Raw genomic sequence first — 12,958 nt, 5'->3', positions numbered from 1 at the left:
TATGAGCTTCCATGACAGTAAACATTGGATAAGATGAATTCTACCTCAAGTATAGCCTGACTTTGGTGTATTGACTCTGCAGAATTGTTTATATAACAGAAGAGGACACTTGCAGTAGTGGGTTTCTCATGAATGCAGTGCCCGATGCTTTCTCATGAATGCACCTCAGTTTCTCTTGCCTGAGCGCCGAGGCCTGTGGGAGTTTCTCAGGACAGCCTTTGAGGGCTGCTCTTTGCAGGGAAGCATTGTGTTTGTATAGATGGTTTCTGTCCCCTGACCACTGATGGTCTGTGCACAGCTAGACATTGATTCACTTATTGGCTGTCTAATTCAATTACTTTATAGTGTTAAAATGACGTAGTTTTAACAAATGTATTTTAAGCACTTTATTTCCAGTCAGTGATACACCAGTTCTTTTACCCATGCCCATGTGTATTTCATTTACTGGACTTTTAAGAAGATAGGAGTACAGACCCATTGAACCTAATATGAGAACCTAAAGTCATATGTGTAACTTGACACTGCTTCCAGGTTGAGTGATCTTAGTGGGTCTTGTTGCCTCCTCTCCTGTTTCTGGTCCCTGCAGAGAGCTGGTCGGAGTGGTCAGACTGGTCTGAGTGCGACGTGTCTGGGGTCCAGGTCCGTGCCCGACAGTGCATCCTGCTGTTCCCCATGGGCAGCCAGTGTTCCGGAAACACCACCGAGAGCCGACCGTGTATTTTTGATTCCAATTTCATCCCAGGTAAGGGCAGAGTGTGCTCAAAATTACTGCCCACACTCAGAAAGGAAATGAGTCATCAGTTAGGGTTTTAACTGTTCTTTAAGGTCCCTTCTAGTGAAACAGATGATTCTGGCCATTCTTGTGGTTTCTGGGTGATTAAAAAGTATAGATTTATAGGTAACTGCAGGTTTAGACATGAATTTAGGCTATAAGTTTTAAGATTTTTTTCTTGACCAGAGACATATTTTTAACCACAGTGTAGTCTTCTACAATTTATTGACTATAGCACATGCAGAAGATTTTGCTCAAAAAATAAAAGTGGCATATTTGGTTATTTTAGTTACTAAGTAAAATGTTTCAGCAATGCTTGTGAGGATGCCTTCGCACAGAGAAGAGGGACCATTCTCTTTATGCAACCTTATTGTATTTGAGAAAGGGGAACCCATCATTGTTCTTATCTTGAGGAAGAGGTGACTGGTCCTCTTTTCCATGTGAAAATGATGTTATTAGTGGTAGGTCGTCACCTGTCTCATGCTCACTGTAGGTCTAGTACAGGGATCGGGAACCTTTTTGGCTGAGAGAGCCGTGAACACCACATATTTTAAAATGTAATTCCGTGAGAGCCATACAATATGTTTAACACTAAATACAAGTAAATGTGTGCATTTTATGTAAGACCAACACTTTTAAAGTACAGTAAGTATCTGAATTCTTTTTAATAACATCGTTATGCTATTGCTAACCAATGATGAATAAAGTACTTCTTACCATTAATGCGACTTCTGGTGCTGCATGGTTTTGCTGATGGCTTTGTAGTCTGGTTGATACGTGGTGAGGTTAAGCTTCATGCAGGCATTGAGACTTCCATCCATTAAACGTGATCGTAGGTTGGTCTTAATGTTCTTTAGATGTGAGAAAGACTGCTCACATGAATACGTAGAGCCAAACATTATCAGCACAGCAATACTCACGCTACCATGTGTGGTATGTGACGGGAAGCTTGTTCCAAGTTTTGACAATCAGCTGGTCCACGGGTTGAAGTTTTTTCATTTCTCTCCACTTGTGTTTGCTCGCCAACTCTGCTTGCAGTTGTGCAAGTCTTTCCAAATCTTCATTCAGTGACTTGAACTTATTCACCCACATGTCTGAGGCCTTCAGGTCAGCAGCTTGTAGCTCAAAATCTTTGACAGAGACACCGGGGATGTAACTCAGGTCAGCGCTGTCCACTGCACACTCGTGTGGATGGATGATGAATTTAAAAAGATGAGTGTGCTCACGAAATTCTCCAAAGTGTGCTTTGAATGACTGCAGGAGGTTAGATGTAAAACCCGCTAGCTGCTGGAGATCAAGATGTTGAGCAGGGTCACTTGCTGTGCATGCATCTTTAAACTCTCCCAGTTTTTCAAAGTGTAGTAAACAACCTGTTTCAATGTCGATGATGAAGAGTTCCAGGTTGTTTTCAAATGCAAACACTGCTTGTTGAAGGGATAAGACTGTATTTCCAATACCTTGCATTTTCACATTGAGCTGGTTCAGATGTCAGTCATGTCCACAAGATAGTAGAACTTCAGGAGCCACTCAGTGTTAACTAACTCAGGATGCTCGACATTTTTCATTTCAAGAAAAGTCCGGATTTCGCTCAGACAAGCCGGGAAACAGCTGAGCACCTTCCCTCTTGACAAGCAATGCACATTGCTGTGCAAAAGCAGACCAGGATAATTATTCCCAACTTCATCCAGCAGTGTTTTAAACTATGGCGATTATTTAAAGCTCGGGCAACGATAAAGTTGACCACCCGAATGACCAGTGACATCACCTCACCAAGCTGCTCACCACACATCTGAGCACACAGTTTCTCCTGATGTAGGATGCAGTGAAAACTTAGGATGGGTCTCTTTTCATGTTCATGAGGAAGCACTACAAATCCTCTGTTTTTCCCCACCATGCATGGAGAACATCAGTACACACCGAAATAAGTTTAGCCATCAGTAGATTTTTTTCTTTAGCCAACTCAGCGAAAGACTGGAATAAATCCTCCCCTCTTATTGTCTCTTTCATAGGCAAAACAGCAAGACTTTCCTCAGGTAGTGTGTCACCGACACCATACCTTGCAATCACGCTGAACTGGGATAAATGGCTTATGTCTGTTGACTCATCCAAAGTGAGAGAAAATGGTGCTGCATTTATGTCCTTCACTTGTGTTGCCTCAATTTGATTTGCCATCATGATAGTACAATTGTGAACAGTTCTTTCTACAGAGGCATGTCTTTTATTTGTTTGATTATCTTGTCTTTATCCGAAAAGTCATCAAAAAGTTCATTGACAACATCAAGCATGAATGTTTTGGCATACTCCCTATCTGTGAATGGCTTTCCGTTTCTCAGAATTGCTGAAGCATCAGCAAAGCTAGCCGATTTCCAGTCACCTTGTTGGGTCCAAACATGGAGTTGCTGCTGACTAGCTTGCAGTCTGCACAGTAGCTCTTGACATGCTTTCTTCCTGCTGTCCCCCGCTGGATATTTCAATGCAAATGTAGTATGGCATGTATCAAAGTGCCACTTTATATTTAACCATTTCATCGATGTAATTTTATCATTGCATATTAGACACACTGCAGAACCTGCTCTCTCCACAAAGGCAAATTCCTCTGTCCATTCCTGCTGAAAAGTATGATACTCCTCATCTTTTTTTCTTTTAGCCATCTTCTTCTTCAAAAGGGTTTCTGCAATTAGTTAGTTTGACTACTTGATTAAAAGGAGGGAAGTTTACTTCCTGACCTCACAATGACCCGTGTATGTTACGTATTATCCAATAAAAATTTGGTGTTGTCCTGGAGGACAGCTGTGATTGGTTCCAGCTACCCACAACCATAAACATGAGCAGTAGGAAATGAAAGGATTGTAATACATGAGAATGTTTTATATTTTTAACATTATTTTTTTTTTTATTAAAGATTTGTCTGCAAGCCAGATGCAGCCATCAAAAGAGCCACATCTGTCTTGGAAGCCATAGGTTCCCTATCCCTGGTCTAGTAAATACACCACACAGCATTTCACATATAGTCCCTGAGTGGGTTAGAACTGAGACATGGACCAAAGCAGAGACCAACCTCTTACATAGCAGTAATAGGTAGTATTCATTTTATTTCATTTATGGAAGAGACAGTGTTAGCCTTAGCCCTATAAGGCACTTCCATCAGGTATGGTATAAAACTGCAATATTTATTATTGTTGTTTCTCTTTTTAATTATAGATATATTTTTAATTCTTTTTATCTAATGAAAAGTCAGTACAGGAGAGGATAACATTTCTGGCTTCTGGAAATGGTGCTTTATTGTTTAGGTGGATTTCTCCCCACACTGGCATCTCACAAGTGGCACTGCTAAGCATCAGCGGGGTCTGATGGGGACTTTATTTGTTCTGGCCATTTCCTTGGAGCACTTGGTGGATTGGTCCTCTCTGCAGGGAATGTGACAACATGGGCTTTGATGAAACAAAAGATCTGAGGCAGGAATACCACAAGCGAACACCGTGGGGTTCCACAGCTGGCACAATGTATCAGAGCAGAAAATCAGCACATTCTCTGGCCTTGTTTTAAAGCTACTGCCCTGGTTTTAGCTTAGGGACCATTGCATTTTCTATCTGTGATAATGAATCTCACCCTTTCCAATCAAAATGACCTTGACCAAATACAGCTCAGGTTGATTAAACAAAGAAAGAAATCAATATATATATATATTTTAAATTGGGTTTTTGGAGCTTTGACTAACATAAAACTCAAAATCATTAGATGTTTTGTAAGTGCATCATTAAAGTGCTCTTTCTTCTCAATAATCTTTACACATTGTGATTGGATTTTTGTTCTTCCAGAAGTTTCTGTAGCAAGATCAAGTAGCGTGGAAGAGAGAAGGTGTGGAGGTAAGTTCTTCCTTTTTAACTACTTTCTAATTGATTTCTGATATCTTCTGCTATTAGCTGAATGGTGTTTCTATTGTTAGGAAAAATAAAAAGACCAGAGAATCACCTGGATCCCAAACACTTTATTGTTCAGTAGTACAAATGCTAAGAGTCAATGTTTGACTTCTCAATTGTGATTCTCATGTGGGGTTCCCAGACCAGCAACACCAGCATCACCTGGGGACCTGAGGTAAATACAGATTTCCAGGCCCCGCCTTGACCTACAGATTTAGAACCTCTTTGAGTGGGACTCGGCACTCTGCTTTAATAAGCCTTTCAGGTGATTCTGGTAAATGCTGTTTTATGAACCAGTGATCTTGATATCTTGATAACTGTACAGATACTAAATAGAGATATGAGAGTTCCCATGAGGAAAACTGTATCCAAACATTTTGTTTATACTTATAATGCAAATTCATGGCAGCCAGCTTCAAATCTCCAGACTGCTGGAATGACAAAATTGTAAGGGGGTATAATGTTCTACCTATATCTGTAGAAGTATGTTTTGAACTTCTCAAAACTCTTAATGGCAAAAATCAACACTTTCAGGTTCAAATCTGTGATTAATTTGGTCTTTACTGTCTATGTTGTCTTGTCTGGATGGAAGAAGCTGACTGTTCATATGTCCAAGCCCAGCCCCTGTCCACCTGTGTTAATCAGAGCTAAAATTCACACCAAGTCAGTGATTGTCATATGTATGTATTCATGGGCTGATGACGTATTAATAGTCATTCCTGTTATAATCCATTCACCAGGAGAATCTGAGACAACTCAGCCCAGTGGGCTTTGATCTCTGCTTATGCTCAAATGGAATCTGAATCTTCTGAGCATATTTTAGAAATGTACTTACTATTGTTAAGTACACTTAATAAGAGTTCACTGCCTGTTACATCCTTTCTGTTTAGCCAGCCATCTCTTATCCATTCATTCAGTGATCTTTGCTGAGCACTCACTCTGTGCTGGTTGTATGAGGGGCTTTGTGCTTCTAGTAGGGAAGAAACAGCCCCAAGGCCTCTGGAGCCAGTGGTTCAGTCCTCAGATGGACATTGTCTGATGTCTGACCTAACAGACATTGAGTTCACAGACCAGTCGTGACTAACTTGAGATCCACCTGTAAGAGGAATATATGCCACTTTAAATCAAAATAATCACAAAAATCCCTTAATATTTTGAAATTAGTCACTATGTGTCAGACACTGTATTAAATGACAAGGATCCTAGTTGATCCTTGAAACAAGCATTCATGTCGGTGCCAAAGTCCATAATTCTTTATGTAAGTAAAAGAATTGGAGATAAGGAAGGGTTTGGAATTGAACACATTTTATATTGTAAATGGGTCATATGTGCATATACTATACATTACAGAATGCCCCTGCAGGGTCTGGGGGCCACACTTGGTAACCAATTTCTTCTTTTTTTTTTTAAGAGCAAAATATCAGTTGATTAAAATTTATTCAAAAAATAAATGGGAAACTTTAATGAAAAACACAGTTACCAGAGAAGAAGTTCAGAAGGTGACTTAACTAGTGTCCATTGACAAAATAATGGTTAGATTGTTCTTACTCTTGTGAAGTTATTATTTTATATTAAATATATTAAGGTAACATTGGTAAATAAGATTGTATAACTTTCCAAGTGTACGTTTCTATGATACATAATCTGTATACTGCATTGTGTGCCTACCACCCAAAGTCAAGTCACCTTCTGTCACCATATATTTGATCTTCTTTACCCTTTACTACCTCCCATACCCCTTCCCTCTGGTAACCACCATCCTGTTGTGTGTGTCTATGAGTTTCAATTTTATGTTCCACATGTGAGTAAAATCATATGGGTCTTAGCTTTTCCTGACTGACTTATTCCACTTAGCATAATACTCTCAAGATCCATTCATGTCACAAATGGCAATATTTCATCTTTTCTTATGGCTGAGTAGAATTCTATAGTATCTGCATACCACATCTACAATCTTTATCCAGTCCTTTATGGAAGGACCAACCCCTTTAATGATGCTGCCATGAAATGTGGGGGAAGTGGATATGCCAGTGCTTTTCCTGGCATATTTGGTTAATTCTGCAGCAAATGGGTCAGGTCAGGTCAGGCTTTGATGCCAGGTAAGTGATGAAAAATCACTTTTCAGAGATTTTGGTTTTGGGAATTGTAGAAAAGCATTATCAGCCCCGTGTTTTTGTCTGCATTTTATAAGTAGGGATTGTGAGGGTCAAGGAGGTGGGGTCCCTGGTGGAGCTCGAACAGGGTCAGCAGTGGAGTGTAGGTCGGATCCAGGCAGTCGGCTCACAGTGTGAACTTTATGCTCGAAACACCACTGAAAATGGGTCCAGGAGGATTGGGTCTAGGGGGCTAGAGCCACAGCAGCCCTGTGGCTCTTTGGACAACACCCCGGGTCCAGGGATATTGCTGCCCTCAGAGGGAGTGAAGGTCCAGAGTGGATGACATTAGTGGGGAGTGATTCTGTTTTAATGGAGGCCACCAGCTAATGTCTCTACACAGACAAAAGACCTTCCATATCTAACCCAAGTGTGAAAACCACTTTTCTTGGCCAACCCTCTTGGCATTAGGAGATAGGAGTCTTTCAAAAGCTTTTAGTCCCCAAGAGGACAGAATGCAAAGCCCACTCCCATGCTAAAATGCTGCTTCTGTGTTTCTGAGCCAGCTGGGTCAAAGGTGCTATTATATAAACTTTAATAAGTCAACAATATTCAAAAGTATTGTTTTGGAGCAGAATGTCAATTTTTTATTTTATTTTATTTTATCTAGAAATTAAATTTAATGGGGTGATATTGATCAATAAGAATATATAGGATCCAAGTAAATATTTCTATAGCATTTGAACTGTTGATTGTGTCAAAACTAAGTTTTTAGCTCTTTTGGCTGCTGACATTGACACAGCAGAATAGTTGGGTAAGAAGTCAGATGAATTTGATTGAGCTGATAGGTAAAAACAATTACCTAGCAAGGATGTTTAGGGAGATAACATGGATGCCTATTTTTCAGTCCACTGCAAAAATCAATCACATTTGCACAGAAAATCAGGCAGTTGAACCAACTGGGTAATTGGTCTCTATTTCAGCTTTACTTATCAAAAGTCATAGCAAAAAAAAGCATATTCAAAGCAAAGAGTCACACTAAGCAAATTCAAGAGATTTAATAGGCACTATTTTTTCCTTACACAGAAAAATGTGAGCCTATTGAAATGTTTCATCTTAGGGAGCTATTTTTAGTTGCATGAGACACAAGGACTATATAATCATCATAAAGATGTCAGCGGCCCAGGCTTCCCCAGGCACCTGCAGGAATGATTCATTTGACTAATGACGAAGTATCTGCATATGGATAGAGTCATACATCTTCCATGAGTTAAAATAAAATATGTTATCAGTGCAGCAGAAAACACCTATATTCGTACTTGGCAATGACTCCAGAAAGTCTGAACCCTAAAGTATCAAGAAATGACAACACTGAAATTCACTGTTGCTTACCTGGAGCACAGCTTCAGTGTTACGGTAAAACCTATAATGGTCATTGGTGGGATGTCCCCAGATGCTTTTTCCAGCTGTCCCCGGTTGGAAGCTGTCCAGCCCGAGGCTCCAGACAAAATCTGGAAAAGCCAAAGATTTATGAAGTCCCTTCAGTTTATTAAACCATTGACAAAATAATCAAGAAGTGAAACACTGAGGTAGATGTCAGGAGTGGGTGATACCTGTTAAATGTTCTTATAACATCCTCCTGGATCATCCAGCCCCTGGTGCTGAAGACACTGGACACCTGTGGTGGGAATGTCGTGTTTGGAGACCCAGTGTGGGTGGGAGAGTGTTGGTTGGTTGGTTGTACTCACAGGGCACCGAGGAGGCAGCCTCAGCACACAGTCCATCCACCTCAGATAGAGGATCTGCCTCTCAGGGCCCTGGGCCCCCAGAACACAGTAAAGGGTCACAGCCTAGAGAGAGAAATCAGGGTTTAGGGACAGGTGAAAGATATTTAGCTTGTGCTACAGATCACAGGTAAGGTGAAGGCACCCCATCACGCCTGCCCCTCTCAACACCAGCATAAAAAGTCCTTGGTGAGGAGCCCAGGTGGTTATGGTGCACCTACCCCAGGACCTGGGTGTGGGAGGCAGACCTGCTGATCTCTCCCTGAGAGCCCCGAGGACCTCACCTTGCAGCCTTGCAGACTCACCTGGAGTTGATGGTGGTGCCCAGCAGGCTTCTCCACCAGTTTCATTTGGGGGGGGAGACAGGGTTGAGCTTGGGTGACAGTGCACCCTTCGGTGGCCAGTGGAGCGGAACCCCTGGGGAAAAGCCAGGTCCTCAGGCTGTGCCCTGTGCAGGGAAACACCTAAAGCCAGCAGTCCACAAACAGCTGGCTGGCCACCCGGGCCAGTACAGCAGAAAAGATGAGATTGTGTTCTCCTCCACCTAATGTTCCCTAAGCCCAGCTTCATCAGCTCTGACCAGGTGTTGTCTTTAGCTCCTGAAAGGCTTGAAACTTTAATTGTAAAGTGTTTCACAAACACACCATGAATCTCTCTCTTTCTTTCTTTTTATTTTTTTGCTGTTGTTTCTCAGACATTAGACAGGTCTTGCTTATGTTACCTTGACGTCCCTTAAGCCAGTGCTGTATCAGAGTCATAAATCCCACTTACTTTTTCAACATTTTATAGTCATAACTCAAGGAAAATAACTCAAAGATTCTACTAGCAGGAAAAAAACAAAAGAGGGTCATTTCATGACCATTGAAAGATCACTTTTTATTCTTCTGACACAAATCCTTCATTTTTTGCAAGATCTTTACTTTCTTTATAAGATCTCCAAAATACAATGTAAATTTTTTTTTAAATGTGATATCCAGGGTAGTATCTATGCATGCATGCACATGTACGTGTGCGCACACACACACACACAGCACAGAGCTATGCAGAGAATTTCAGGAAAAGCAGACTGGAAACTAGTTACTATAGTCTCTCTAGGAAAGAAAAAAGACTTATTATTCTTATATTCCCTAGTACATGGTCTAAAGTTATATAATGTGTTTATATTCATAATCAGAAAAATAATGAAACACATAAGAATTATGTATGTGGAACACTTTTAAATAAAATGAAATGATAAAGGAAAAGGGGGAAATAGTCTGGCTTGCAGGTGGGCAGTTAGAAGCAGTAAATGCATTCTCCCCTTGTTAGCGGGATACAGCCATGCTACCTGCGGGGCCTGTCCAGGAGCTGGACAGTGTTGCTTAGGAACCCCATAGCCTGTAATGCGTGCTGCACTTGAAACAGAAGCACATCCTTGTGTAAGCCTTTACACTAAAATAAAAGCTTCTACTAGTATATGAAGGTGATCTCCAAAAGACTGAATATAACGTATAAGAGCATTAACTTAAAATATATTGTGCTTGCTCTGAAGAAGCGTCTTGGTGGCCATGCTGTTTTGAAGGAAGGTATTATGATTTCTCTATTTTTAAATGGAGGTGGGCTTTCCGTTTTGTCTTTCTGTTTTCACCAAAGCACCAAGCTGTTGCATAGCGTGTTCCTTTCTGGTATAGCATCACTTTCGGTGCTGTCTTCCCAGAGTTCAACATGTTCCACATGGTTGCTGTGGGCCTGAGCAGCTCCATCCTGGGCTGCCTTCTGACACTCCTTGTCTACACCTACTGCCAGCGGTACCAGCAGCAATCCCATGATGCCACTGTCATCCACCCCATCGCGCCTGCCCCTCTCAACACCAGCATAACAAACCACATCAACAAACTGGACAAGTATGACTCGGTGGAGGCCATCAAGGTAAGGGATGCACAGCAACCACAGCAGCCAGATGTGCAAAGATGGCAGGTGGGCCCTAGGCTGCTGGCAAAGCACAGTGGCGGTGGTGCGGGTGACAGGGTGGGAACAAGATCACAGACTCCCGCGTATGATGAGCTTCCTTTTTAACTTTGCTTTGCCTGCGGAAAGACAGCATCTTATACTGAGAATGTAGGTTAAAAATAGGACATGAAAACAGCAACAGATAAAATGCTGGAAAATATGAGGTCATTGGCCAGTGTCCAGCTCTGCCTCCACTGTGCCTTCTGCATCCAAGGGGAGGTCATGCCAAAGAGAAGAGCTCCAGGCCGAGGACCAATGACCAGTGCACACTGGGCAGTGGCTGTGAGGACCAGGGTTGGGCAACCAGATATAGAGGTCCTTTTCAGGGATCGCCAAGATGACAAATCTGAGAAAAATTGTTACAGTATTATGAAGACTATCTTCAAATAATCTTCAAGCACAGTGAAGTTTTGTGTGATGTAAAAGGGCTGTGTGACTGGTATATTCTGTTAAATTTCCTCGATGGGTGATTAACCCAGTACCTACCCCGGAAGTTAGAGTGAATGACCTGTCTCCTCTTCTTCCCCAGACGGGGAAGAAGGACTGGGGTGGGTATTGGCATTGGAGCCGGCAGACCTGGGTTCGTGAGTTACTTGCCAGCTGTTATTCACACTCACTGAGCCTCCAGTGTCTTCTCAGTTCAATGGGTCAGACTACAAGTTACTTCTCTGAACATCAGTTTCTTAATTTTTAAATGGTTATAGCAATAGGTACTCTCTTTCACTATTGTGAGGTTTAAATAGACTAAGGTACTTGAGGCCCAGCACCTAGCAAATAGTAGCTTTTTTTTTTAATTGTGTCTAGCTATGCGGTCAGACAAGCAACTAGAAAGACAGCAGGGCCCTTGTCTACTGCACCCAACCTTCGTTGCTACCCACGTGAATGAGGGAAATTCTCATAAGCTCAGTTACCTATATTTTGCTATTCCTGTTAAGGTGGTGGTTCCCCTTAATATTCTTAGGGATTATTTTGATACACTCTTTCTTCTATGATGGTTTCCTTTCAAGTATTTTCAGCATCAGGTCCTGAGAGCCACAGTGTCCTCAAGTGCTCCCCGCTGCCACAAGGCCTCCACTCTCCACCATTTGGACAGAGCCTGAACCAATGACTTTTAGCCATGAACCCTGCTTACACGGGGATCCAGAACCCATCAGCACCTTATCCTAGTCAGGTGGCAGAGGTGGGGAGTGAAGCACATGAAATTAATAATACCCCCACGCATCCTCTCAGAACTGAGCTCCCCAGTATGAGGAGGAGCATCCTGGGCTCCTTCTATGAGCAAGAACCTTTCAAACAGTCCTTCAGAAGCAAAGAATGGGCCTTCTCTAAACCTGATTCCGACCCATCAGCTTCTCTGTGGTCACTGTTTGTGATTTAAGCATCTGAAGATAAGTTAGCTGGTCTTCTTAAGATCCAGCAGCCACTTAAAATAATCAGAAATCTTGCTGGTATGAAGGCAAAGGACCTGGGGACACTAAATGTTGCCTATTACTAATAAAACCTTCTAGAACTTTTTTCTGATACCTTACCCAGACTAGTCCTATACAGTTGGTCTCTGCCCACAACCCTCCCTCTTTACTTTGATCCTCTTAGTATTTACCCTCCACCTGGAATAGTTTAGCTCTATGAAAGTGTGGGTTGCAACCCTGGCTGGTTGGCTCAGTGGTAGAGCATTGGTGCTGCGCAAGGAAGTCTCAGGCTTGATTCTTGATCAGGGCACACAGGAGAAGCTTCCATCTGTTTCTCCACCCCTCTCTGCCACCCATTCCCCTCCTGCAGCCATGGCTTGAATGGTTTGAGCAAAAGTTGGCCCTGGGTGCCGAGGATGGCTCCATGGCCTCTTCTCAGGCACTAAAATAGTTCAGTTGCTGAGCAATAGAACAGTGGTCCAGACGAGCAGAGCATCACCTGGTAGGGGGCTTCTCGGGTGGATCCTGGTCAGGGCACATGTGGGAGTCTCTCTGCCACCCTGCCTCTCACATAATAATAATAATAATAATAATAATAATAATAATAAGTGTGGTAGCTTTTTTTATTATAAATTTTTATTAATGTTAATGGAATGACATTAATAATTCAGGGTACATAAATTCAAAGAGAACATGTCTAGGTTATCTTGTCATTAAATTATGTAGCATACCCCTCACCCAGAGTCAGATTGTCCTCCGTCACCCTCTGTCTAGTTTTCTCTGTGCCCCTCCCCCTCCCCCTAACTCTCTCCCTCCCTCCCTCCTGCATCCTCCCTCCCCCCACCCCTGGTAACCACCACTCTCTTGTCCATGTCTCTTAGTCTCGTTTTTATGTTCCACCAATGTATAGAATCATGTAGTGTGGTGACTTTAATGACTATTAATAAGGAGGAACATCTGTGTCAGGAGTGCCTATGGTAGTCACCTTCTA

General features: G+C 42.2%; 1 protein-coding gene across 1 annotated transcript in view; it reads left to right on the top strand.

Annotated features, from left to right (window-relative positions):
• SEMA5A (semaphorin 5A) overlaps positions 1–12,958 on the top strand; it is a 496,448-nt gene that overhangs the window by 477,424 nt on the left and 6,066 nt on the right. The window contains exons 20-22 of the mRNA XM_066243560.1: positions 587–742; positions 4,591–4,638; positions 10,266–10,477. Coding sequence (XP_066099657.1) covers positions 587–742; positions 4,591–4,638; positions 10,266–10,477 — 416 coding nt within the window. The remainder of the gene's footprint in view (positions 1–586; positions 743–4,590; positions 4,639–10,265; positions 10,478–12,958) is intronic.

Source organism: Saccopteryx bilineata, chromosome 1, assembly GCF_036850765.1.
Source record: "Saccopteryx bilineata isolate mSacBil1 chromosome 1, mSacBil1_pri_phased_curated, whole genome shotgun sequence".
NCBI lineage: Eukaryota > Metazoa > Chordata > Mammalia > Chiroptera > Emballonuridae > Saccopteryx > Saccopteryx bilineata.
The sequence above is the reverse complement of the archived record's forward strand: the minus strand, read 5'-3'. Positions and strand labels throughout refer to the sequence as shown.